This window comes from Hyperolius riggenbachi, chromosome 3 (genome assembly GCF_040937935.1).
Source record: "Hyperolius riggenbachi isolate aHypRig1 chromosome 3, aHypRig1.pri, whole genome shotgun sequence".
In the NCBI taxonomy this organism is placed as follows: domain Eukaryota; kingdom Metazoa; phylum Chordata; class Amphibia; order Anura; family Hyperoliidae; genus Hyperolius; species Hyperolius riggenbachi.
Window position 1 is genome coordinate 423,920,646 of NC_090648.1, and position 23,383 is coordinate 423,944,028.

The window sequence follows — 23,383 nt, forward strand, 5'->3', positions numbered from 1 at the left end:
GGAGTACAGGGAGATGGAAGGAGCCCCAGGTAAGTATAAATCCTCTTGCTCCCCTCATGACAGGTTTACTTTAACTCATGCTGGGAGATGTAGTGCACAAATAATGGTTGTTAAGACACCTATACACAGCTCACATTTGCGAGGCACTGAGGAATACTACCTGTCTAACCACAGGAGTGTTTTACAAACGATGAAACGTTGGCTGCGGGGACCGGCAGGCCAATTACCAACATAATGGGTGCTTTAGGGAAAAAACACATCAAATCTACAAACAATCTCCGTCTCCTCTAGCCTGGTTCTTGAGAAGCTCATGCTAGTGACCATCTTTCAGGCATCATTTTCGCAAAGCGCTCGCCTGCAAAAAAGTTGTTATCCTGCCTTCTGCAGACCTCAGCACTTTCATCTCGTCTGCTAGTGCTGTAATTAAGAAAAATTAGCCTTTCTAAAATTCCGAGCGTCACACTACACTGCAGCGTGTTCGGAATAATTGCCTGTTTATTTACACTACGCTCCGTCTGAATAATGATTTGTTAAATGTGAGTCAAACAGTGACACAAACAAAATGTTTTACTGTGCGGAAAAGAAGAGAAAAAAAGTTAGCAGAAGTTGAGGGATTTTTAACTCTTGAAAGAACGAACACTGACCTTCGCTGAGCTGGTAGATGACTTTGCACTCCAGAGGGTCCACATAGGTGGGCTCCTGCTCTAGCCCTGTAGATCTGTACATGGGCTCTGGAACAGGGGGATCCCATTCTGAAGAAATACAAGAAGAACATCTTACTAAACTTGTAGCACAATGGTATTTTACCTAGAATACTTAAAGAGACTCAGAGACGAACGAAAGTGCAGCTTTGATACTTAACCGGGGGTTCCTCCCACCCCATAAACACATCTTTAAGTCCCACGCCGTCCTCCCGTGGTCTGCCTTTCAGCCGCAGTGAGCTCTGTTACCAGCCTCAGTGACGTCGGTTCCGGGTCTACTGCACATGTGCGGGAGGTCTGCGCATGCACAGTAGACCCTGACTGGCACCGACTGAGGCTGGTAACGAAGCTCACTGCGGCTGAACGGCAGACCGCAGTAGGACGGCGTGGGACTTAAAGAAGTGTTTATGGGGTGGGAGGAAGCCCCGGATAAGTATCAAAGCTGTACCGTCCTTCGTCTCTGAGTCTTTTTAAGTACAATTCTGGTCAAATGATAAAAACTTACCTGAGGGAGAAAAGACTCCTTCCAGGCCCCCCTTAAAGGACACCTGAAGTGAGAGGGATATGGAGGCTGCCATATTTATTTCCTTTGAAACAAGACCAGTTGCCTGGTGTCCTGCTGATCTTTCATGCATCAGTATGAGTCACCCACCTGAAACAAACATGTGGCTAATTCAGTCCGTCAAACATCTGATCTGCATGCTTGTTCAGGTTCTAAAGGTGCCCATACAGTACATCAGACGATGTATGAGAAGATTCACCAAGAGACAGATGACAAACATCTCTCAGATGAAATCTGATCGGAGAGAGATCTGTTGCCTGCCCATATACCACAGTAGGGTTAAGAGATTTTCATTTTTTAAACCGAAATCGCGATCAGCAGCAAGACGATCTTGAGATCGTTGAGTGGGCATTTTCCACGGAGCCGCTGATGCCTTCTCTGCTCCAACTCCCGGCCCCCTCCACCACAAAGTCCCGATCCGCATCGCTACGCTCAAGCAGCTAGGAGAAGAGATCGGCGCTGCTAGCCACATGGAGAGGAGAGTGGCGCCGCTAGTCACATGATGTGGCACCGCTGGTCACTTGATGCCGACGAAGATGCTCTGCAGCTCCCTCTCCGTTGCGCGCTCACGGCGCTGGGAGGAGAGCCTTCTGCAAAGAGATGTGTAGAGTGCCGTCCGCCCCCTCACTCCCAAGCTGCAAATCACCCTGGGGGTGAAGGGAGCCACACGCTTGTCCAGGCTATCAGTCAATCATGCACCAGCTGCTGGGGGGGTCCTGTGCTGAAGGAGGAGCTCAGTGCTGGACAGGTGTGTCATGTGTGGTGGGGGGTTGTGACATGTGCTGGGGGACAATTGTGTCATGGGGGGGAAGAGTCGTGCAGGGGGACAGTTGTGTTATGTGCTGGGGGGGAGTCATGTTGGGGAACAAGTGTGTCATGTGCTGGGGGACAAGTGTGTCATGTTCTGGGGTACAGGTGTGTCATGTGCTCGGTGGGAAGTCGTGCTGGGGGCAGGTGTGTCATGTGCTGGGGGAAAAGTGTGTTGTGCAGGGGGACAGCATGGTAATGCGGCGAGGTGGATTGGGACTTTCTGGAAGAGGGGGCTGGGAGTCTAAGAAGATACCAGCGGCGGTGAGGGGGAGACTGACTTTCTATCTATCAGGCTAACCTGTACTGCAGCACCTATACTGGCGCACCTATAGCTGGCTTACCTATACTGTGGCACCTATAGCTAGCTAACCTTTACTGGGGCACCTAAAGCTGGTTAAACTATACTGGGGGCACCTATACTGGGCTATCTGTATTGGGGCTAATTATACTCACCATCTATGTGCTAATCCATCGTTTTTCAAAAATCTTGCATTCAATCAAAATCGTCATTTTTGACAGAAATCGTGCAATTCAATATTTTCCTAAAATCATGCAGGCCTTTACCACAGGACGATTACAGATCAATTTCATGCTGAGTTCCCATTCGCCACCTCGCTGGACCAACACTGTCCCCCTAAGGTTTCATGTAGCTCCCCAACCCCTCAGTGCCCATTGCACTATACATTACTTGCCGTGTCCAATGCTGCCTCCGGGCTCCTCCGTCTTGCACCCCACTTGGTTGCCAGAATATTGCGGGTGCAATGTCACCCACGCATACAATGGATACCACATGGGGCATGTGTATGGAAGGAGCACAGCGCCCGGAGCCAGTAGCGGATGCGGAGAGGTAATGTGTAGCGAACTGAGCATGGGGGAGAAGTGGGGGGCTTTGCGGGCGAACATGAAACATTAGGGGGAAAGCATCAGGGGTTTCGCCACGTTCGTCCTGATACCACTCTCCAGAATAGCCAGGCAATGTGAATTGTTTGAAAGAAAATAAATATGGTAGCCTCCATATTTCTCTCACTTCAGTTGTTCTTTAAAGGACCTCTGTCGCGAAAATATTAACATTTTAAATACATGTAAACATAGACAAATAAGAAGTTCATTTTTTTCAAGAGTAAAATGAGCCATAAATTACTTCTCTCCTATGTTGCTGTCACTTACAGTAAGTAGTAGAAATCTGACATTACTGACAGATTTTGGACTTGCCCATCTTCTCATAGGGGGTTCTTAGGGTTTTCTTTATTTGTAAAAGCACTTAGTGAATGGCAGTTGCTTCATCCAACTGCCAAAAAAGTGTACGGTGAGCACGGAGGCTGGCCAGCATCATTGTATAAATCTTTTTCAGGGAATGTCTTTATAAATAATAAAGGCCATGCTGAAAATCCCCTATGGAGAGATGGACTAGCCCAAAACCTGTCGGTAATGTCAGATTTCTACTACCTACTGTAAGTGACAGCAACATAGGAGAAAAGTCATTTATGGCTCATTTTACTCTGAAAGAAATGTACTTCTTATTTGTATGTGTTTTAAATTTTAGGATTTTTTCAGTACAGTTTCTCTTTAAGGAGTTTACATACAAATAATGGCCGTAGCCCACAGGGACGGGATTGTAACTAGATTATTTAGGCAACAATCTGGAGCTGTGTGCTGTATAGAAGCATTCCTAGGTGTATTCCGGTAGCACATTCTATTATTATGAAACAGGGATGATGGCGTTGCACTCAACAGAGGGGCTTCTGGTGGGAGGGGTAAGAAGGAAAGCAATGCACTCGGTCTCAATGATCTGGCACCCCGGACGATTCATCAATGTATCAGGGCAGATGTACACATACTAGATTCTCAGCAGAGAAAGCCCAACTGGTTGTCCTTTGCTGAGTTTAGTATAGCGTCTCCCCACACTTATTCCAGTCACTGCCCTAGTGATTGGGTACTGGCTCTGTCAATCAAGACCACTTTATAGAGCTGCAAACTGGAATTGGTGCGATGTTTTAATGTTCTGATGGTAGCAGCTAGATGCTTAATTTATGAGATATCCACACAAAAGGTATGTGTGGAATGGTCTTTGGGGAACTCATCCATAACTTTTATTCGTAAACGTGTAGGTACATTTTACACCTGTAAAAAGACTACTCACCGATGTGCTGGATGCTCTCCTTGAGGACCTGGCACTCGTATGGCCACCGGGGAAGTTGGAGGAAGCTTGCAGAGGACACCCCATAGAGATCTCGTGGCGATTTGAGACGTGTGATTCTCCTGCCGGCATGATACTCAAAGACAATCTGTGTAGTGCGCTGGGGGCAGGGATCATAGAATGAACCCGCTGGAGGAAGACAGGAATATTCAGTGACTTACTGAAGACTATAACTAATGTATTATGTGTGAACTTAATGGACAACAGAAAGCTCAAACAGCAGGACACCAGAAAAGCCCATTTATCACAGAGGAAAGAAGCCTTCTCCACTTTCTCTGTTAGCTCTCTGTTGGGTTTTAGTTACCATCTTGCTGAAGCGATGCTAAATTACATCTGCTAACTCAGTCCAGCAAAGACCATTATTATTATTCATCTTATATGGGAATCTTCTCCTTTATTCAGGAATTCTATTAGTTTTACTGCTAATACTATTTGGGACTTAAACAGGTACTGTAATGAAAATAACATCATGAATACAATCACTTACCGTATGTTTTACAATGCTCATATAAAGATTATTTAGTTAGTTTTTGCCCATTGAAAAATCTTTCCTCTCCTTGAATTACATTCTGAAATGTATCACTGGTGATGACATCTTTAGTCCTGTCAGGTGATCTGTACGGAATGTTTGCATACTGACAGCACAAAGGGAGATATTGCTTGCTTGGCAGACAGAAAATTAGATGATACTGTACCTGGTGAGGAGCCCCTCCACCAGCCACTTCCTGCACCACAGTTTGCACCTGCTAGAGGTATTGCTGCCTTTAGAATGGCAGTGCTGTTCAGACAGTGCTACAGCACTAAAGCTGCCAATATATTCCAAATATCCATCTGTTACCTGTAACAGCACTCTGCACTGTTAGATATTAGACAAGATTTCATCAGAAATATTGTCTAATATCGGTTGCACCACTGCACTGAAGCCTACAACTGCGCAATGTAATACAGACTTATGCAGAACCTCAATCGCACTGTTGCTTTCCTCAGCCCTCCGTGCACTTGAAAAAGGGCCGTTTCTATAGATGTTCATTAAATTTGATGTTGGAATCGTATCTGATGTTTTATGTCTCATCTATTGAAAGAATCTACTAGTGCATGCAGCGGTGTAACTACAAATCATGGGGCCCCCAGCAAAACTTTGATGTGGCCCCAATGCTCACACCCCTTCCCTTGCCTACCGCTGGTGACCTTCACATCCTGGGGGCCCATCTTGCAAGGGTCATAAAACATGTGTGGGCATCATAATCTTCACGCCCATAACAAGTGTAGCCACAATATTAGTGGATCTGTACCCCTTTATTGGAGGGAGATAAGGTTGGTAGTTGGGCCCCCTCAAAGCTCTAGGTAGGGGCTGCACCCCTGTAGTTACGTACCCCTGTAGTTACGTACCCGTGTAGTTACGCACCCCTGTACTTACGCACCCCTGTAGTTACGCACCCGTATAGTTACGTACCCCTGTAGTTACGCACCCCTGTAGTTACGCACCCCTGTAGTTACGCACCCGTGTAGTTACGCACCCGTGTAGTTACGCACCCGTGTAGTTACGCACCCCTGCGTGCATGACAACTTTATAGGATACCTGTAATTTAAAAAAAATGTAGATATTTACCTCAGTAGGGAAAGCCTCTGGACCATCTAGAGATTTCCCACTACTGAAGAAGTAACGTTAACATACACTACGTCCATTTCCCGTCGATATACAGCAGATTCGATCACTGTGATCGAATCTGCTGTGAAATTGTTAACGCAAATGTTGACCGATCGACCGATTTCCATCCGAAATCGGTCGATTTAGTTGACCTGTACAGGCGAAAAATGTTGCTCATTCGCTGGCTGGTCAGAAGCGCGTTATTAGTGGCGTTTGATTTGGCGACCCCAACGCAGCAATAATATCACCTGTCTGCCAGTGCAAGTCCCCGGGTTTGTGCTGTCCGGTCTGTGCTGTCCTTTCTTCCGGCTGGCCTTCTTCTCTATTTCCTCTTCACTTCCTGTCTTGTCCTGCGAGAAGGCGAAGTTCAAACAGTAAAGCGCCCTCTACTGTTTGAACTTCTGCTTGTCACAAGACTGGACAGGAAGTGAAGAGGAGACAGAAGAGGACGCTGGAAGAAGTGAGACTGCACAGACCCGGAAACTTGCGCCAGCGGACAGGTAATATTATTGCTGCTGGCTGGGGGGAGGGGGGGCAAGAAAGGAAGAAGGCTTGGGGGCGGCAAGGCAGGTGGCAGTGGCAGCTCCACAGGTTGTGAATCAATTTCATGCTGAAATCGATTCAAAATCTGTGTGCAATGTATGGGCAGCCAATAGATCCCTCTCTGATCACATTTGATCAGAGAGGGATGTATCTGTTGGTGGATCTGGACCAGTGTATGGCAGCCTTAACAGCAGGTTGCTGGATTTTGGTCTGGTTGTATTGAAAGCTGTGAAGTCTGATTTCCATCACTGTTCATACAATTTAAAGGACACTTGAAATGAGTGGGATATGGAGGCTGCCATATGTATTTCCTTTTAAACACTACCAGTTGCCTGGCTTTCCTGCTGATCTATCATGCATCAGTAGTGTCTGAATCCCCTGATGATGCTAGTTTGCGAAACTGGTCGGGAAGGAGACTGGCGGCACCTTTACACTGTCCTTTACTGCTGACCCATACACGTGTGCAACTTTCTCGGGGTTCCCATTGCATGGGCTCCGTATGTAAGTTTTGTTTTTATGCTATTCTTAAGCAGTTTTTACTATAAAAACTCTATATTAAACGGTTTACACTTAGAGTTGCCATTTGTTTGTTTTTATGATGTTTACTGATATCCATTCATGAGATGAAACATTGCTGAATTGGTGGATCCTGGACAGACTGTTGCTTCCTGATCAGGGCCGGCCCGCCAATGAGGCGGGGTGAAAATTTTGCCTCAGGCGGCACTTCTGGGGGGGGGGGGGGGGCGGCACCCGCCCGTCCGTGGGTGTGAGGGGCTGCCCGAGCTGAAGGGGATAGCGGGCAGGAAGGGGGTATTGGGCCTAGCGGCGGGGAGGGGGGTCGGACCCACCCCTCCCTCGCCTGGGACCCCCGTCCTCCACTCCCCTCCAGCTTTAAAAAGTTGCGTGGCTGGCTGCAGCTGTAAGAGGCAACGGGCGGGGATCACTCACCTCTTCCTCGGTCCAGCGTGCGCTCTACTGACGTCACTTCCTGCGGCGTAGCAGGAAGTGACGTCAGTAGAGCGCAGGCTAGGCTGGAATGAGGAAGAGGTGAGTGATCCCCGCCCGTTGCCTCTTACAGATGCAGCCAGCCACGCAACTTTTTAAAGCTGGAGGGGAGCGGAGGATGGGGGACCCAGGCGAGGGAGGAGGGGGGTCCGACCCCCTCCCCGCCACTAGGCCCAATACCCCCTTCCTGCCCGCTATCCCCTCCAGCTCCGGCGGCCTCTAACACCCACGGCTTGGGGGGGGCGGGGGGGGGGGAGGGTGATTTGCTTAAAGCTTGCCTCAGGCGGCAAAAAGTCTAGGGCCGGGCCTGTTCCTGATGTCCTACCAAATTGTTGAGACAACCTTATAATGTGGGTTGTCACCAGCTGGTAAGCCTCTTTCCTTTTTTTGGGTATCCATGATTGCAGAGCTGTGCCGTGACCCCCATACTTGTTGTGGTAGAGATTTACCTGCTCTTATTCTATGTTGAAGACTTGTCTTTTGTTTTTGGACTCTGCGCTGATCATATATAATTTACCTGTTTGTGAACTCTGGACATTGTTCTTCTCTCAGCAGCGGCCACTTTGTTTCCTTGGCGCTGATACACCTATGCAAAAGTGTCTGAATCACCCACTTGAAACAGCATGTGGCAAATGCAGTCAGACTTCAAACATCTGATCTGCATGGTTGTTCAGGATATATGACTAAAATAGAAGCAGAGGATGAGCAGGACAGCTTTCCATTGTTTAAAAGGCAATATATATGGCAGCTTCCAGATCCCTCTCACTTCAGGTGTCCTATAAAGGGGTATGAAAGATGGCAGCCTCCATGGCGTTTTCATTTCAGTTTGTTTTTTATTGCTGTGCCCATCCCTACATAACCAGATGAATAATATTTCTATGTTTGCTTAGCATTTAGCTTTGTGGCTGTCTTGATTTGCAGATAAAGAGCCTTGTTAGGAAAATCTCTCCTTGAAATGAGGTTCAGTTTTGCACGACAGCCCCTGTAAAGTCCTTGAAGGCTCAATGCAGGGAAATGAATATGCAGGTAATGGGTCTGAGCAGCACTATGCATCGTATTTCCATTCATTGACTCCATAGGAGCTCATTGTATTGACCTCGGTTAAGTACGCCAGCGCACTTGTGTACCTAGGCTGGCTCGGTGCCTGCTCCGCTGCCCATCAATCCTCTCACTTCCCGCTACTGTAAAAAACTCTCGTCCACTTTGTCACCGAGCATTTACATTAACCTGCTCCCATTTCCAAATGGCAGACCATTACTTTGCGTCTCATCGCATTTTGAAGAGCCCGGACGCCGGAGCCATTAACGTGTCACTCTGTGATATTTCAAAAAGGCGATTTAGTGGCGGTAGCAGAAAAAGAGGCAGAAAGTCGCTGAGATGCAGAATAAATTTGTCTTTTGACACGGGGGAAAACAGGCAGAGGGCTGTCACAAAGGTACGCGGTGTCAGACGCCACCGTTATCCTGAGTTACGGAGAGTGTCTGCTTCTGGCACAGCGATCGTAATTAAAGGGGATTAATTATTGAAGAGAGAACTGTTCATAACTGAATTAGCAGAACGGTTCCAGTAACAGACACCTACTCACATCACTTCTTTTGTGCTTGGTCTATGAATGGAGAAAAATACCAGCTGTGTTATAATTTGAAGTGTTAGTTTACTTATACTCAAAGTAGACCTTCAAGTGCTTTGTTTACTGAACACTTACAGGTCCACAGTAATCTGCCTGACGGTGTGTGTGTGGCAATGTACAGAGGCGGACATAGGCCCGTGCAGCGCACAGGGGCCCCATGTCCTCTTGGGCCCATGTAATTGCACCGGTTAGAGCCTAGTTATCCTCAAGGCTTTTTTTCCAAGTATTTCTTTCTGAAACTCAAGAGAAACAGTGATAATAACTTGTACCCCAGTCAGATACAAGATTAACCATTTATGCCGCGCAGACGTGAGCCTCACGTCCGCAGCGGCAACAGCTACAGCCGCAGGCACGCGCTAGTCACGTCCCTGCAGTTTGAGGTGCTTTGAGGGCAAATGGCAACGATTGCACTGTTGTCGGGAGCAGGGGGGATTGGTTGCAGGGGACAAAAGTCCCCTGTGCCAATCCGTACATGTCCCCCGAGGATAAACACTGTTTTTGTTCAAAAACAGTGTTTATTCTTAAATAGAGCCACTGTGCTTCCTTCCGCCGCCGATCGTTAGATTTATGAACGGGAACAAAGTTCCCCGCAGGCCACCCGTGATAGCAGGCTTCCATTGAAGCCTGTGTCACTTCTCTAGTAACAATGTAGCAACTGTGAGAGAACGCGGAAAAGCCGCCGCGTGTGCTGCTGAGGAGGCGGCGGATTCCGCGTCCAATGCGGCGGTTTGCACGCGGAAGCGTGCGTCTGGTAACAGGACAGAACGCGGAAAAGCCGCCGCATGTAACAACAGTAAGGCGGCTGGTTCCGCGTCCAGCACGGCGGTTTGCACGTGGCAGCATGTGTCTGGTGTGGCTGAGTCTGTTAGTGCACACAGGCTTAGGAATACGCGCGTGCGCTAAGAGGCAGAACTCTTATACTGGGAAAGGAGAGATCAGCTGATCACGCCGATCAGCTGACTCAAGAGCAGGTTACTATTGGTTGATCAATTAGGGGTGGTGCCGGAGAGCACTACTCCATATATAGTTACTGCTGGCCAGTTTCAAGTTGTCTACCGTTGCGAACACTACGCGGAAGCACTCAGACCTTAGTCAGATCCAACAGTGTGTTTAAACCAGGTGGACCTGGGAATTTACACTGAGCCAGATTACTTGTATAGCATTCTGTTTATGCTTAGACCAGTTCCAGGGTGTAGAGACCACGGACCTCACACCCAGACTAGGGAACTTGAGTTATCAATCTGTTATACTTCAGACTAGTTCCAGGGTGTAGAGACCACGGACCTCACACCCAGACTAGGGAACTTGCGTTATCAATCTGTTATACTTCAGACTAGTTCCAGGGTGTAGAGACCACGGACCTCACACCAGACTAGGGAACTGTGTTATCTATCTGTTATTCATCAGACTAGTTTCAGGGTGTAGAGACCAAGGACCTCACACCCAGACTAGGCATTGTTGATATCTGTTATGACTTACTGATTTCCTGACTATCCCTTTGATCTCTGATTCGGTACCTCGCATATCTGATATTCCGTTGCCAGACCCTGCTTGCCTTGGATACCGAATCAGCCTTCTGTCTTTGTACTTAATCTGTCCGTGTGTTGCCGACCAGGCGTGCCCGACCTCGAGAGCTATCTCTCCTCTTAAGAGACAGTCTCCAGATCAGATAGTGACATCCACCTTCAGGTGTCACTCACTCTCTGGTCCTTCCTATCTCCAGCCTGACTCCACCCCTTGGAGAGTCTCAGGCTGCTGGAAGGTTCCTGTGCCCTCTAGAGCAGTATTCCTTTACTGCCTATGATCACCTGCTCTTCAGGTGCATTACTCAAAATACTACTGTTACACCAAACACTCACATACCTATAGGTGTCCAGAGGTTAGCAATATATCTGTATTATCAGTGATTCTGCAGATCACCAATAATCAGATTCTCTCTGCGTGCTGACACCAATCGTTACAGCAACACATTGTTTCCTCTAGGCTTACTTATACGCTCATAGGATTTGCTCAGTGGGGACATCTTGTGGCCAAATAGTAAAATTACACCTACTGACTTTAGGGAATAATAAAAAAAAAATAATATGTATGTCAAGAGTAGTGTTGGGCGAACAGTGTTCGCCACTGTTCGGGTTCTGCAGAACATCACCCTGTTCGGGTGATGTTCGAGTTCGGCCGAACACCTGATGGTGTTCGGCCAAACTGTTCGGCCATATGGCCGAACTAAGAGCGCATGGCCGAACGTTACCCGAACGTTCGGCTAGCGCTGTGATTGGCCGAACGGGTCACGTGGTTCGGACCCGAACGCGCTCTGATTGGCGAACGGGTCACGTGGTTCGGGTAAATAAATACCTGATCCACGTCATTTCTCCGCCATTTGTCTGTGGGTTTAGCTTTGGGTAGGCAGGCAGGGTAGTTCTCTCTCCAGCCAGGCTAGCCAGGGTCCCCCGGTCATTGTGTCGCTGCTGGGAATAGTAGTACACCGCTCAGCCACACTATATAGCATTGTGTTTACTGCCACTCTGTGTGTCTGCTGGGAACAGTAGTACACCGCTCACCCTGTATAGCATTGTGCTCTGTGTCGCTGCTGGGAATAGTAGTACACCGCTCAGCCACACTATATAGCATTGTGTTTACTGCCACTCTGTGTGTCTGCTGGGAACAGTAGTACACCGCTCACCCTGTATAGCATTGTGCTCTGTGTCGCTGCTGGGAATAGTAGTACACCGCTCAGCCACACTATATAGCATTGTGTTTACTGCCACTCTGTGTCGCTGCTGGGAACAGTAGTACATCGCTCACCCACCACTGTATAGCATTGTGCTCTGTGTCACTGCTGGGAATAGTAGTACACCGCTCACCCACCACTGTATAGCATTTCTGTACTGCCACTGTACTGCTGCCAGTCAGCGTGTACTTTTACGGATAAGTGAAATGAAGAAGAAATCCTGTGAAAGAGGGAGGGGCAAGGGAAGAGGTGTTCCCCCTGACGGTTCACGTACAGGCCACAGTGGAGCACCGAAGAAAACCCACTCAATACCGCCCATGTTGTCCAGGAAATCAACCCTCACAAATCCAAAAGAACAGGACCAGATAATTAATTGGATGACCTCTCAAGCGTCCAGCAGTGGGTTAAGCAGCACCAGCACATCACGCACGAGGTCCGAGTCCTCAGCCAGTTACAAGGAGCCAGTGGGCACAAAGCAGACACAACCGGCAGCGACACCACGCACACAACTGCCAAATAATCAGTCTGAAGAATTTCCTCAGGACACAATGGGGTATTCGCAGGAGCTATTCCCAGCCCAACAAACTTCCACCTTTCAAAGGTCAACGGAACTGCCAGAAATTTTGTGCCCGGATTCACAACCACTGACTGTGGGAAATGTACCGCGCACTGAAATGCAAGGCGAGTCCGAGGAGGACTCGGAAACCTAAATCCCAGAGCAAGTTGGGCAGGAGGGGTTTCAATTGCAGGAGGTCGGCCGAGAAGATCTTGAAGACGACGTTGGAGTGTGCTGTGCAGAGGTTGTTGTGGGGAGCTCTACTCCACGGCGGCGGCCCACAATCACATATGACGAGTTTGAGGAGATGGAAGAGGAGGAGGAGGGTATGGACAATGTTGACAGAGACCCAGATTTTGTATGTGAAGGAGAACATCACCGTCGTAGCAGCAGCACAGATGAGTCTGTTGAAGAACCCACTGCTGCACGAGTTCGACTTGTGCCACAAGGTAGGCGGCGCGAAATTTCAGGCACCACAAGCGTGGAAGTTTAAGAAAGAGGCGCAAACAGAAATCGCCAGCAAGGCAGGTGCTCCAAAGTCTGGCCTTTCTTTGAAGACTGCAGTGAGGATGGTACCATGGTGATTTGCAAGGTGTGCAAGACCCACCTGAGCAGGGGAAAACATATTAACAACCTCTCCACCACCAGCATGACCCGTCACATGGTATCCAAACATCCCACTCTGTGGCCGCCAGGACAGGGTACCAGCAGCAACACTGCCTCCCTTGGGGTCACCAGACTCACCACCAGACCCTCCTCAGCAGCAGCAGTAGCCCAGCCATTGCGTGGTTCACAACAACATTCACAAACATCAGACGACGCTGACACTGTCACTTTCCGGAATAGTGCTCTTGAGGTCTCCCAGTCATCAAACACAACAACCAACAGCCGTTCAGTGTGCAGCCCTACGGTTCAGTTGTCTGTCTCGGAGATGCTTGAGCGCAAGAGGAAATTGCCAGCAAATGACCCCCGGGCCGTGGCAGTAACAGCCAGCATAGCCAAGCTTCTGGCCTGCGAAATGCTGCCATATCGAGTGGTGGAGACAAACAGCTTCAAGGGCATGATGTCAGTGGCCATCCCACGTTACGTGGTTCCCAGCCGCTACCACTTTGCGCGCTCTGCAGTGCCTGAGTTGCATGAGCACGTGGCCAGCAAAATAACCCGAAGCTTGAAGAATGCCGTTGCCTGCAAGGTTCACCTCACCACTGACACCTGGACGAGTGCGTTCGGCCAGGGTCGATACATCTCCCTTACCGCGCACTGGGTGAACCTTGTGGAGCCTGGCAGCGATTCCTCACCTGCTACGGCGCGGGTGTTGCCCACGCCGCAAACAGCTGCACCGCCGTCCCTCCCACTGGATAACAACAGCAGCACCTACCTCTCTGACTCCTTCTCCTCCAACGCATCTCAAAGCTGTACCTCATCCGGAAACGCTAACCCAGCAGCAGTAGGATCGTGGAAGCAGTGCAGCACAGCTGTTGGCATGCATCAGCAAGCGTTGCTGAAGCTGATCTGCCTTGGGGATAAGCAGCACACAGGGGAGGAAATTTGAAGGGGAATAAAGGAACAGATGGATTTGTGGCTGACACCGCTGGACCTGAAACCGGGCATGGTTGTGTGTGATAATGGGAGTAATCTCATTCGCGCTTTAAGGTTGGCTAAGCTGACACACATCCCTTGCCTGGCGCACGTGATGAACCTAGTAGTTCAGCGGTTCCTGAGGACATACCCAGGCGTGGCCGATCTTCTGTTGAAGGTGCGACGAGTGGCCAAACATTGTAGAAATTCCAGTACTGCTTCGGGAGCACTCACCAAGATGCAGGAGCGCTTCAATCTCCCCCACCATCGCTTGCTGTGTGATGTCCCTACGCGCTGGAATTCTACGTTGCACATGCTAGCCCGCTTTTGCGAGCAGAAGAGTGCAGTGGTCCAGTACATGACGGCGCAGTACCGAGGCGCATCCGGACAGCTGCCAAGCTTCTGTGGATCCGATTGGGCCAACATGTTGGACCTCTGCCAAGTCCTCCAAAATTTTGAGCAATCCACGATGCTTGTGAGCAGTGACAACTCTTCAGTCAGCATTACCATACCACTGCTGTGTTTACTGAAGAAGTCAATGTTGAAAATCAAGGAAACAGCTGTCATGATGCAACTGGGGGAATCTGAAAGAGAAAACGATCAGCGTGATGGTACCAACATCAGGCCATCTGCCTCAGGAAACGCTGGCCCCAGCAGCTATGACGAAGAAGAGGAGGAGGAACAGCTGGAGTTGGAGCAGGAATTTCATGCCACCACTGACGAGGGCCAGAGCGGTGCACGTTGGACTTCCACAATTCAGCGCGAATGGTCAGCAGAAGCAGACCAGGAAGAAGGTGACGACTATGATGCATCACAACAACTATCACAACGCTCACAAGAGGATGATGAGGATTCTGGCAGGACTCTGGCACACATGGCTCAATTCATGCTAGACTGCATTGAACGCGACCCACGCATTGTGCGCATTCTGGACAACACCAATTACTGGGTTTATACCCTTCTGGATCCACGGTACAAACACAATGTTCCAAAACTGCTTGAAGAAAGAGTCAGAGAGGTCAAAATGGAAGAATACCAGCAGGCCCTTGTGGAGACTTTAGAGAGGAGATTGACATCCTCCCCCTCCTCTAGCCAGTTGTACGCCGACAGACTGACTTCCGCAAACCCAGGACGACCAGGAGGGCAGCAAACAACACAAGCCGCAGCTAGTGCCCAAAAGGGAATGGTATCGGCAGTGTCCTTGGAGTGGGAAAATTTTCTGACACCCATGCAGCAGCCCACAGAACAGCAAGCGTGCAGATCCACCTCCAACATCGATCGCCTGGAGAAGATGGTCAAGGACTACATGTCAGATGGCGTAGCTGTGTTGAACAATCCATCTGCACCCTTCAACTATTGGGTATCGAAGCTAGACACCTGGCACGAACTGGCAATGTACGCAATAGAGGTGCTGGCTTGCCCGGCAGCCAGCGTTATGTCGGAACGCTGTTTCAGTGCTGCCGGAGGCATCGTCACAAATCGGCGTATCCGCCTCTCCACAGAAAATGCAGACCGTCTGACTCAAATAAAAATGAATCAATCCTGGATTGGAAACGACTATGCAACACTCCTGGACCCCAACCAAGTAACAGGAACAATGACCATCTGTGATGGGTTAGCGTTGCCGGTCCCTGTTTATGGAACCTCTTATCTTTATTACATTTATGACTGCATGGTGGCAAAAAGCATGCTATCCGCACGCTTTTTGTCCTCATGCAAGGCCTGGGTTGTTGTGTCTGAAAGCGTGGCCTTCTCCTCCTGCGCCTCCTCCTGTTCCATCACATGTGCTGCTGCTGGGTTAGCGTTGCCGGCCCCTGTTTATGGAACCTCTTATCTTTATTACATTTATGACTGCATGGCGGCAAAAAGCATGCTATCCGCACGCTTCTTGTCCTCATGCAAGGCCTGGGTTGTTGTGTCTGAAAGCGTGGCCTTCTCCTCCTGCGCCTCCTCCTGTTCCATCACGTGTGCTGCTGCTGGGTTAGCGTTTCCGGTCCCTGTTTATGGAACCTCTTATCTTTATTACATTTATGACTGCATGGCGGCAAAAAGCATGCTATCCGCACGCTTTTTGTCCTCATGCAAGGCCTGGGTTGTTGTGTCTCAAAGCGTGGCCTTCTCCTCCTGCGCCTCCTCCTGTTCCATCACGTGTGCTGCTGCTGGGTTAGCGTTTCTGGTCCCTGTTTATGGAACCTCTTATCTTTATTACATTTATGACTGCATGGCGGCAAAAAGCATGCTATTCGCACGCTTCTTGTCCTCATGCAAGGCCTGGGTTGTTGTGTCTGAAAGCGTGGCCTTCTCCTCCTGCGCCTCCTCCTGTTCCATCACGTGTGCTGCTGCTGGGTTAGCGTTTCCGGTCCCTGTTTATGGAACCTCTTATCTTTATTACATTTATGACTGCATGGCGGCAAAAAGCATGCTATCCGCACGCTTCTTGTCCTCATGCAAGGCCTGGGTTGTTGTGTCTGAAAGCGTGGCCTTCTCCTCCTGCGCCTCCTCCTGTTCCATCACGTGTGCTGCTGCTGGGTTAGCGTTTCCGGTCCCTGTTTATGGAACCTCTTATCTTTATTACATTTATGACTGCATGGCGGCAAAATGCATGCTACCTGTGCAAAGAAAACAGACATTTCCCGCATTTTAAAGACAGTTTTCCCTTTGAAACTTTAAAATTTATTTTCTCAAAAACTATAAGCTCTTTTTGCTAATTTTTTTCCTCTTGTACCCACTCCCAAGGTGCACATACCCTGTAAATTTGGGGTATGTAGCATGTAAGGAGGCTTTACAAAGCACGAAAGTTCGGGTCCCCATTGACTTCCATTATGTTCGGAGTTCGGCGCGAACACCCGAACATCGCGGCCATGTTCGGCGAACGTTCGCGAACCCGAACATACAGGTGTTCACCCAACACTAGTCAAGAGGGCATATTAGAAATGTATGGGCTAAAAATTAGCGATGGATGTGAAACTAAAAAAAAATGTATCTTTAATTCCAAATAAAATATTGTCACCATACATTATACTAGGGATATAATTTTAACATTGCAATAACTGGGACAAATGGGCAAATAAAATGTGTGGATTTTAATTACAGTAGCATGTGGTATTTTAAAATTATAATGGCCAAAAACTGAGAAATAATGATTTTTTCCATTTTTTACTTAATTATTCTCATTAAAATGCATTTAGAATAAAATAACTCTTAACATAATGTACCACCCAAAGAAAGCCTAATTGGTGGCGGAAAAAACAAGGTATAGATCATTTCTTTGTGATAAGTAGTGATAGAGTTATTGGGGAATGAAAGGGAGGAGCGCTGAAATGGGAAAATTACTCTCGTCCATAAGGTGAAAAATACCCGCGGGCTGAAATGGTTAAAATGTGTGCTACATTAATACAGCACCTACATAATGTGATCTAGGTTCATGTACTTTTATCTTATCGGAATTGTTTGGATCCAACCATGATCTGTTATGACCACGCGACTCATATGGTGCCCGCTTCATTTATCCTACACAGGGGCCCATCATTGGCTTTGTCCGCCACTGCTTCTGGCTTGTAGATGAGTAGTGTTTTTAAGGAGAGATTTGGTCTGGATGTCTGAATAGCTCTCAAACCACCTATTTTTAAACTCACTGGATCGAATATGGCTGCCTAATTTGGAATTTCCCTCAACATCTGGTTCTGATTGGCTGAAATTTCGGTACCTAAGCCATAATGTTTTTCTGTTTACAAATTCCTTATTTAAAGGGGAACGTCAGCCTAAACAAACATACTGACATTAAGTTACATTAGTTTTGTTAATTAAAATAGATACAGTGCTGCCCATAATTATTCATACCCCTTGCAAATTTTGACTTAAAGTTACTTTTATTCAACCAGCAAGTACTTTTTTGATGGGAAATGTCATAGGCAGGGCCGGGCAGAGGCATAGGCTGGAGAGGCTCCAGCCTCAGGGCGCAGTGTAGGAGGGGGCGCACAATTCATTCAGCTGTCAATCCTAATTGTGTTTGAAGCAGAAATAAATAAGAAAAGGGGATACATGGCAGTGACTGCAAGCCAGATAACTAGATATTAAGGTGTTGGGGAGGTTGTGGGCCCTGTGGCCCTCTTAGTCTAATAGCAATCAGTGTGTGACAGCTGGGGTGGGAGGGATGGAGGGGCGCACTTTGATGTCTCAGCCTTGGGTGCTGGAGGACCTTGTCCCAGCTATGGTCATAGGTATCTCCCAAAAGATAATACGAGAATGTACAAGAGGTATTATTGTGGAAAAAATAATTTCTCAGCTTTTATTTAATTTGAGCAAAAAGTATCCCGTCAAAAATTATTCATATCCTTCCCAAACTGTCACAGTTTGTGGGAAAATCCAAAGTTCTATACCACTCCAAATAGTTCAAGCTGTTCTAAAGCATCCTAATAACCTGATTTATTGGGAACAGCTGTTTTAATCAACTCAACAGGTGAAACACAGCAGCTCTCTGCAGTTGGTTTGTGGACAATCATGGCTAAGACAAAGGAGCTCAGTGAAGACCTGCTGCTGCGCATTGTGGCTGCTCACAAGTCAAGAAAGGGCTACAAGGTCATTTCTAAATGTTTTCAAGTTACTATGGCTACAGTGCAGAGTATCATTAAAAAATGCAAGATGCTCTGCACTGTGGAAAATCTCAGAGGCCGTGGTCGGAAGTCAAAAGTGACACCTGTGCTGGCCAGGAGGATAGTGAGAGGGGTGAAAAATAATTCAAAGATCACCACCAAGGCCATCCGGGTGAATCTGGGCTCTGCTGGTGGTAATGTCTCAAGGCAGACAATCTAACAGACACTGCACACTGCTGGGTTTCACAAATGCAAACCAAGGAGGACGCCACTCCTCCAGATAAGGCACACTAAAGGTCACTTGGCCTTTGCAAATGCTCCTCTGGACAAAGAAGAAGACTTCTGGTTGTTCAATTCAATTGTTTAGTCACAATGATGTGTCCTTCATTTGGTGTAAAAAGGTGAAGCCTTCAACCCAAAGAACACCATCCCCACTGTCAAACATAGCATAGCAGGATACGTCAGCACCCCAGTCGCTGTTTAAGATGCAACCACTGGCGTAACAATAGGGGAAGCAGCCCCTGCCCCCGTGGGGGTGGGGCCCGCTCATGGTCGATTGGGGGGGGGGGGGCAGGAGGGGTTACAGCATGAGGGGAGAGGTTTGCACATCAGCGGGGAAGGGGGACAGTCCCCCCCCCCCCTCACCTCGGGGACAGTCCCCCTCACCTCGGACTCTCCCCTCTGCGCTCCCCCTCCTGCATCTATCTAAGTAGCAGAAGCAGCGGCGGAAGGCGGCTATAATTATCTCCATTCACCACAGAGGTCTCCGATCTGCAAGCCCTTGCAGATCGGAGACCTCCGGTGGTGAATTGATGTATATACAGCTGCTGCTGCTGCCACTTAGATAGATGCAGGAGGGTGAGCGCAGAGGGGAGAGCCTGAGGTGAGGGGGGGGGGGGGGGACTGTCCCCGAGGTGAGGGGGGGGACTGTCCCCCCTCCCCGCTGATGTGCAAAGCTTTCCCCTCATGCTGCGACCCCTCCTGCCCCCCCAAAAATGGCCATGATCGGGGGGCCTTTGGGGTGGCACTCAAATTCTTGCAGGGGGGCCCGGGGACTTTTAGTTATGCCCCTGGATGCAACACACATTTTATTGTGCTCTATTCCATATAGACAATCCTACTACAGTGAAACTGCCTTGTAAACACATCAAGCACCCAGAACTGGATGGGGTGCCTGCTTTATCTTTTGATCACTGTCAAACATAGGTGTGTGAACCTAATGCTTTGGGGTTCTTTTTCAGCCAAGGGACTAGGGAACCTAATCACAGTGAACGGCACCATAAAAAAAGAGTGATTCATGAAGATTCTCAATGACAACATCAGGCAGTCTTGGCCTTGAGCATCATGGACATTTCAGCATGACATGGGCTCATATGTAATAAAAATTTTCTCCTGGGAAACATTTTTAAATTTGTCAATAAAATGCATTTTAAGTATCAGAAAAAAAGAAAATGCTCAAAATAATTTTAATAGTACTGTTTTATTTACTTTTTGGTACTTTTTTTGTTGAAAACTGCTGGAAAGTTATGAAGATGAAAAATGATCTCATAGGAGAAAACTCAGGTGAAAAAGTGAATTGCATACGGTTCCATGACCCAAAACACACAGCAAAAGTGGTGAAGAAATGGGTAGCAGACAACAACATTAATGTTTTGGAGCGGCCCAGACAGAGTCCTGACTGGAATCCAATTGAAAATCTGTGGAGGGAGATAAAGATCTGGGTGATGGCAAGAAGACTCTCCAACCTAAAAGATTTGGAGCTCATTGCTAAAGATGAATGGGCTAAAATACCTGTGGAGACATGCAAAAATCTGGTCTGCAATTATAGGTAGCGTTTGACTGCTGTAATAGCCAATAAAGGCTTTTGTATTGATTATTGAGAAGAATATGAATGCAGGGAGTGCAGAATTATTAGGCAAGTTGTATTTTTGAGGAATAATTTTATTATTGAGCAACAACCATGTTCTCAATGAACCCCAAAAAACTCATTAATATCAAAGCTGAATAGTTTTGAAAGTAGTTTTTAGTTTGTTTTTAGTTTTAGCTATTTTAGGGGGATATCTGTGTGTGCAAGTGACTATTACTGTGCATAATTATTAGGCAACTTAACAAAAAACAAATATATACCCATTTCAATTATTTATTTTTACCAGTGAAACCAATATAACATCTCAACATTCACAAATATACATTTCTGACATTCAAAAACAAAACAAAAACAAATCAGTGACCAATATAGCCACCTCTCTTTGCAAGGACACCCAAAAGCCTGCCATCCATGGATTCTGTCAGTGTTTTGATCTGTTCACCATCAACATTGCGTGCAGCAGCAACCACAGCCTCCCAGACACTGTTCAGAGAGGTGTACTGTTTTCCCTCCTTGTAAATCTCACATTTTATGATGGACCACAGGTTCTCAATGCGGTTCAGATCAGGTAAACAAGGAGGCCATGTCATTTGTTTTTCTTCTTTTATACCCTTTCTTGCCAGCCACGCTGTGGAGTACTTGGACGCATGTGATGGAGCATTGTCCTGCATGAAAATCATGTTTTTCTTGAAGGATGCAGACTTCTTCCTGTACCACTGCTTGAAGAAGGTATCTTCCAGAAACTGGCAGTAGGACTGGGAGTTGAGCTTGACTCCATCCTCAACCCGATAAGGCCCCTCAAGCTCATCTTTGATGATACCAGCCCAAACCAGTACTCCACCTCCACCTTGCTGGCGTCTGAGTCGGACTGGAGCTCTCTGCCCTTTACCAATCCAGCCACAGGCCCATCCATCTGGCCCATCAAGACTCACTCTCATTTCATCAGACCTTAGAAAATTCAGTCTTGAGATATTTCTTGGCCCAGTCTTGACGTTTCAGCTTGTGTGTCTTGTTCAGTGGTGGTCATCTTTCAGCCTTTCTTACCTTGGCCATGTCTCTGAGTATTGCACACCTTGTGCTTTTGGGCACTCCAGTGATGTTGCAGCTCTGAAATATGGCCAAACTGGTGGCAAGTGGCATCGTGGCAGCTGCACGCTTGACTTTTCTCAGTTCATGGGCAGTTATTTTGCACCTTGGTTTTTCCACACACTTCTTGCGACCCTGTTGACTATTTTGAATGAAATGCTTGATTGTTCGATGATCACGCTTCAGAAGCTTTGCAATTTTAAGAATGCTGCATCCCTTTGCAAGATATCTCACTATTTTTGACTTTTCTGAGCCTGTCAAGTCCTTCTTTTGACCCATTTTGCCAAAGGAAAGGAAGTTGCCTAATAATTATGCACACCTGATATAGGGTGTTGATGTCATTAGACCACACCCCTTCTCATTACAGAGATGCACATCACCTAACATGCTTCATTGGTAGTAGGCTTTCGAGCCTATACAGCTTGGAGTAAGACAACATGCATAAAGAGGATGATGTGGTCAAAATACTCATTTGCCTAATAATTCTGCACTCCCTGTAGTTTTGGACTGAACACTTTTTGCTCAAATGTAAATAAAAGCTGAGACATTTTTTTTTCCACAATAATGCTTCTTGTACATCGTCTTACTTTCTTTTGGGAGACACCTATGTCATTTTCCATCAAAAAAGTACTTGCTGGTTGAATAAAAGTAATTTTAAGTCAAAATTTGCCAGCAGTATGAATAATTATGGGCAGCACTGTAGGTAATATAATTTCTTACCCACCCTGTTTTAAAAGAACAGGCAAATGTTTGTGATTCCATGGGGGCAATCATCTTTTTGGTTGAAAGGAGGTGACAGGGAGCATGAGACACAGTCCAACTGTGTCCTGATCACCCCTCCCTGCTGCGCATGCTAGGCTTCAAATCTCAAATTCAAAATGTAAAAAAACAAACTTGCGCCAAAACAGCAGGAGGAGAAAAACATCATTAGAAATCCCATCATGCTTTGCACAGCACCATAGGAAAAATGTCCTGTCAGTTTTCTTCTGTGCAGCTAAAAATGAGGCTTGGGTAAGAAAAACAAAGTTCTGATGCTGTGAAACTGTAAAAAGAGACATAAGGCTTTTCAGTGCTGCTGAGTAGATTTTTAGTCTGGAGGTTCACTTTAAGTAATAGGTGGGACTTTACCTAGTGTGATATTTACACACAATGGGCCTGATTCATTAATGTGCAGTAGTGCGCGCTATGCACGCCTTATATAGCAGCGCTCGCTTCCCTTAATTATGTGCATTGCTTCCTTAGCAACGTGGATAACTTTCAATGCAGGCAGTCCTGTGAAGTATCGCTTCACAAACAGCCACTACACTATGACAATTAACATGTTATCACTATAGCAGCGCAGCTTTATGAATCAGGCCCACAGACATTTGCTTATCTGGTCACTTTGACCATTGTTGCTTGCGAATTCGTGCCAAAGGCATTTTTGCTTTTAAAAATTTTCCATGAAAATACACAAAAATTTTGCTCCAGGAGGTCAAGCACCTTTCAGAATCTACTAGAATGTTCCAGATTCCAGAAGCTTCCCGGGAAGGTTCTAGAAAGTTCCAGAAGTTTCTGGAAGGTTCCAGAAGTTTCTAAAAGCTATACCTCACGTAGGTTTAAACCTTCTACAAAGTAGTTTTTGTTAATAATAATAAAGCAACCACACAAGAGGACAAACGTTTTATAATACAATATACATAACTTATAATATAGTATTTAAAAACATGGCTGAGTTCGGTGACAGCCTGCTTTTTCAGGCACAAAGCCTGTGCAGCCTCAATACTAGCAGCTGAGGCAATGGAAAAGCATCTTACCCTATCGGGTAAGATGCTTTTCCCCCACCTTTGTTTCCAGCACTCTGCAAGTGAAAGTAAGGAGGGAGGGAAGCCACTAGACAC

The 23,383-nt window shown here is 47.3% G+C and overlaps 1 protein-coding gene across 3 annotated transcripts in view; it reads right to left on the reverse strand.

Annotated features, from left to right (window-relative positions):
* Window positions 1-23,383, reverse strand: part of AGBL3 (AGBL carboxypeptidase 3) — a 357,981-nt gene that overhangs the window by 140,408 nt on the left and 194,190 nt on the right. For all 3 annotated transcript variants that reach the window (XM_068277556.1, XM_068277557.1, XM_068277555.1), the window contains exons 4-5: window positions 4,214-4,399; window positions 645-752 (exon numbers count right to left, since the gene is read on the reverse strand). In XM_068277556.1, the coding sequence (XP_068133657.1) occupies window positions 645-752; window positions 4,214-4,399 (294 nt within the window). The remainder of the gene's footprint in view (window positions 1-644; window positions 753-4,213; window positions 4,400-23,383) is intronic.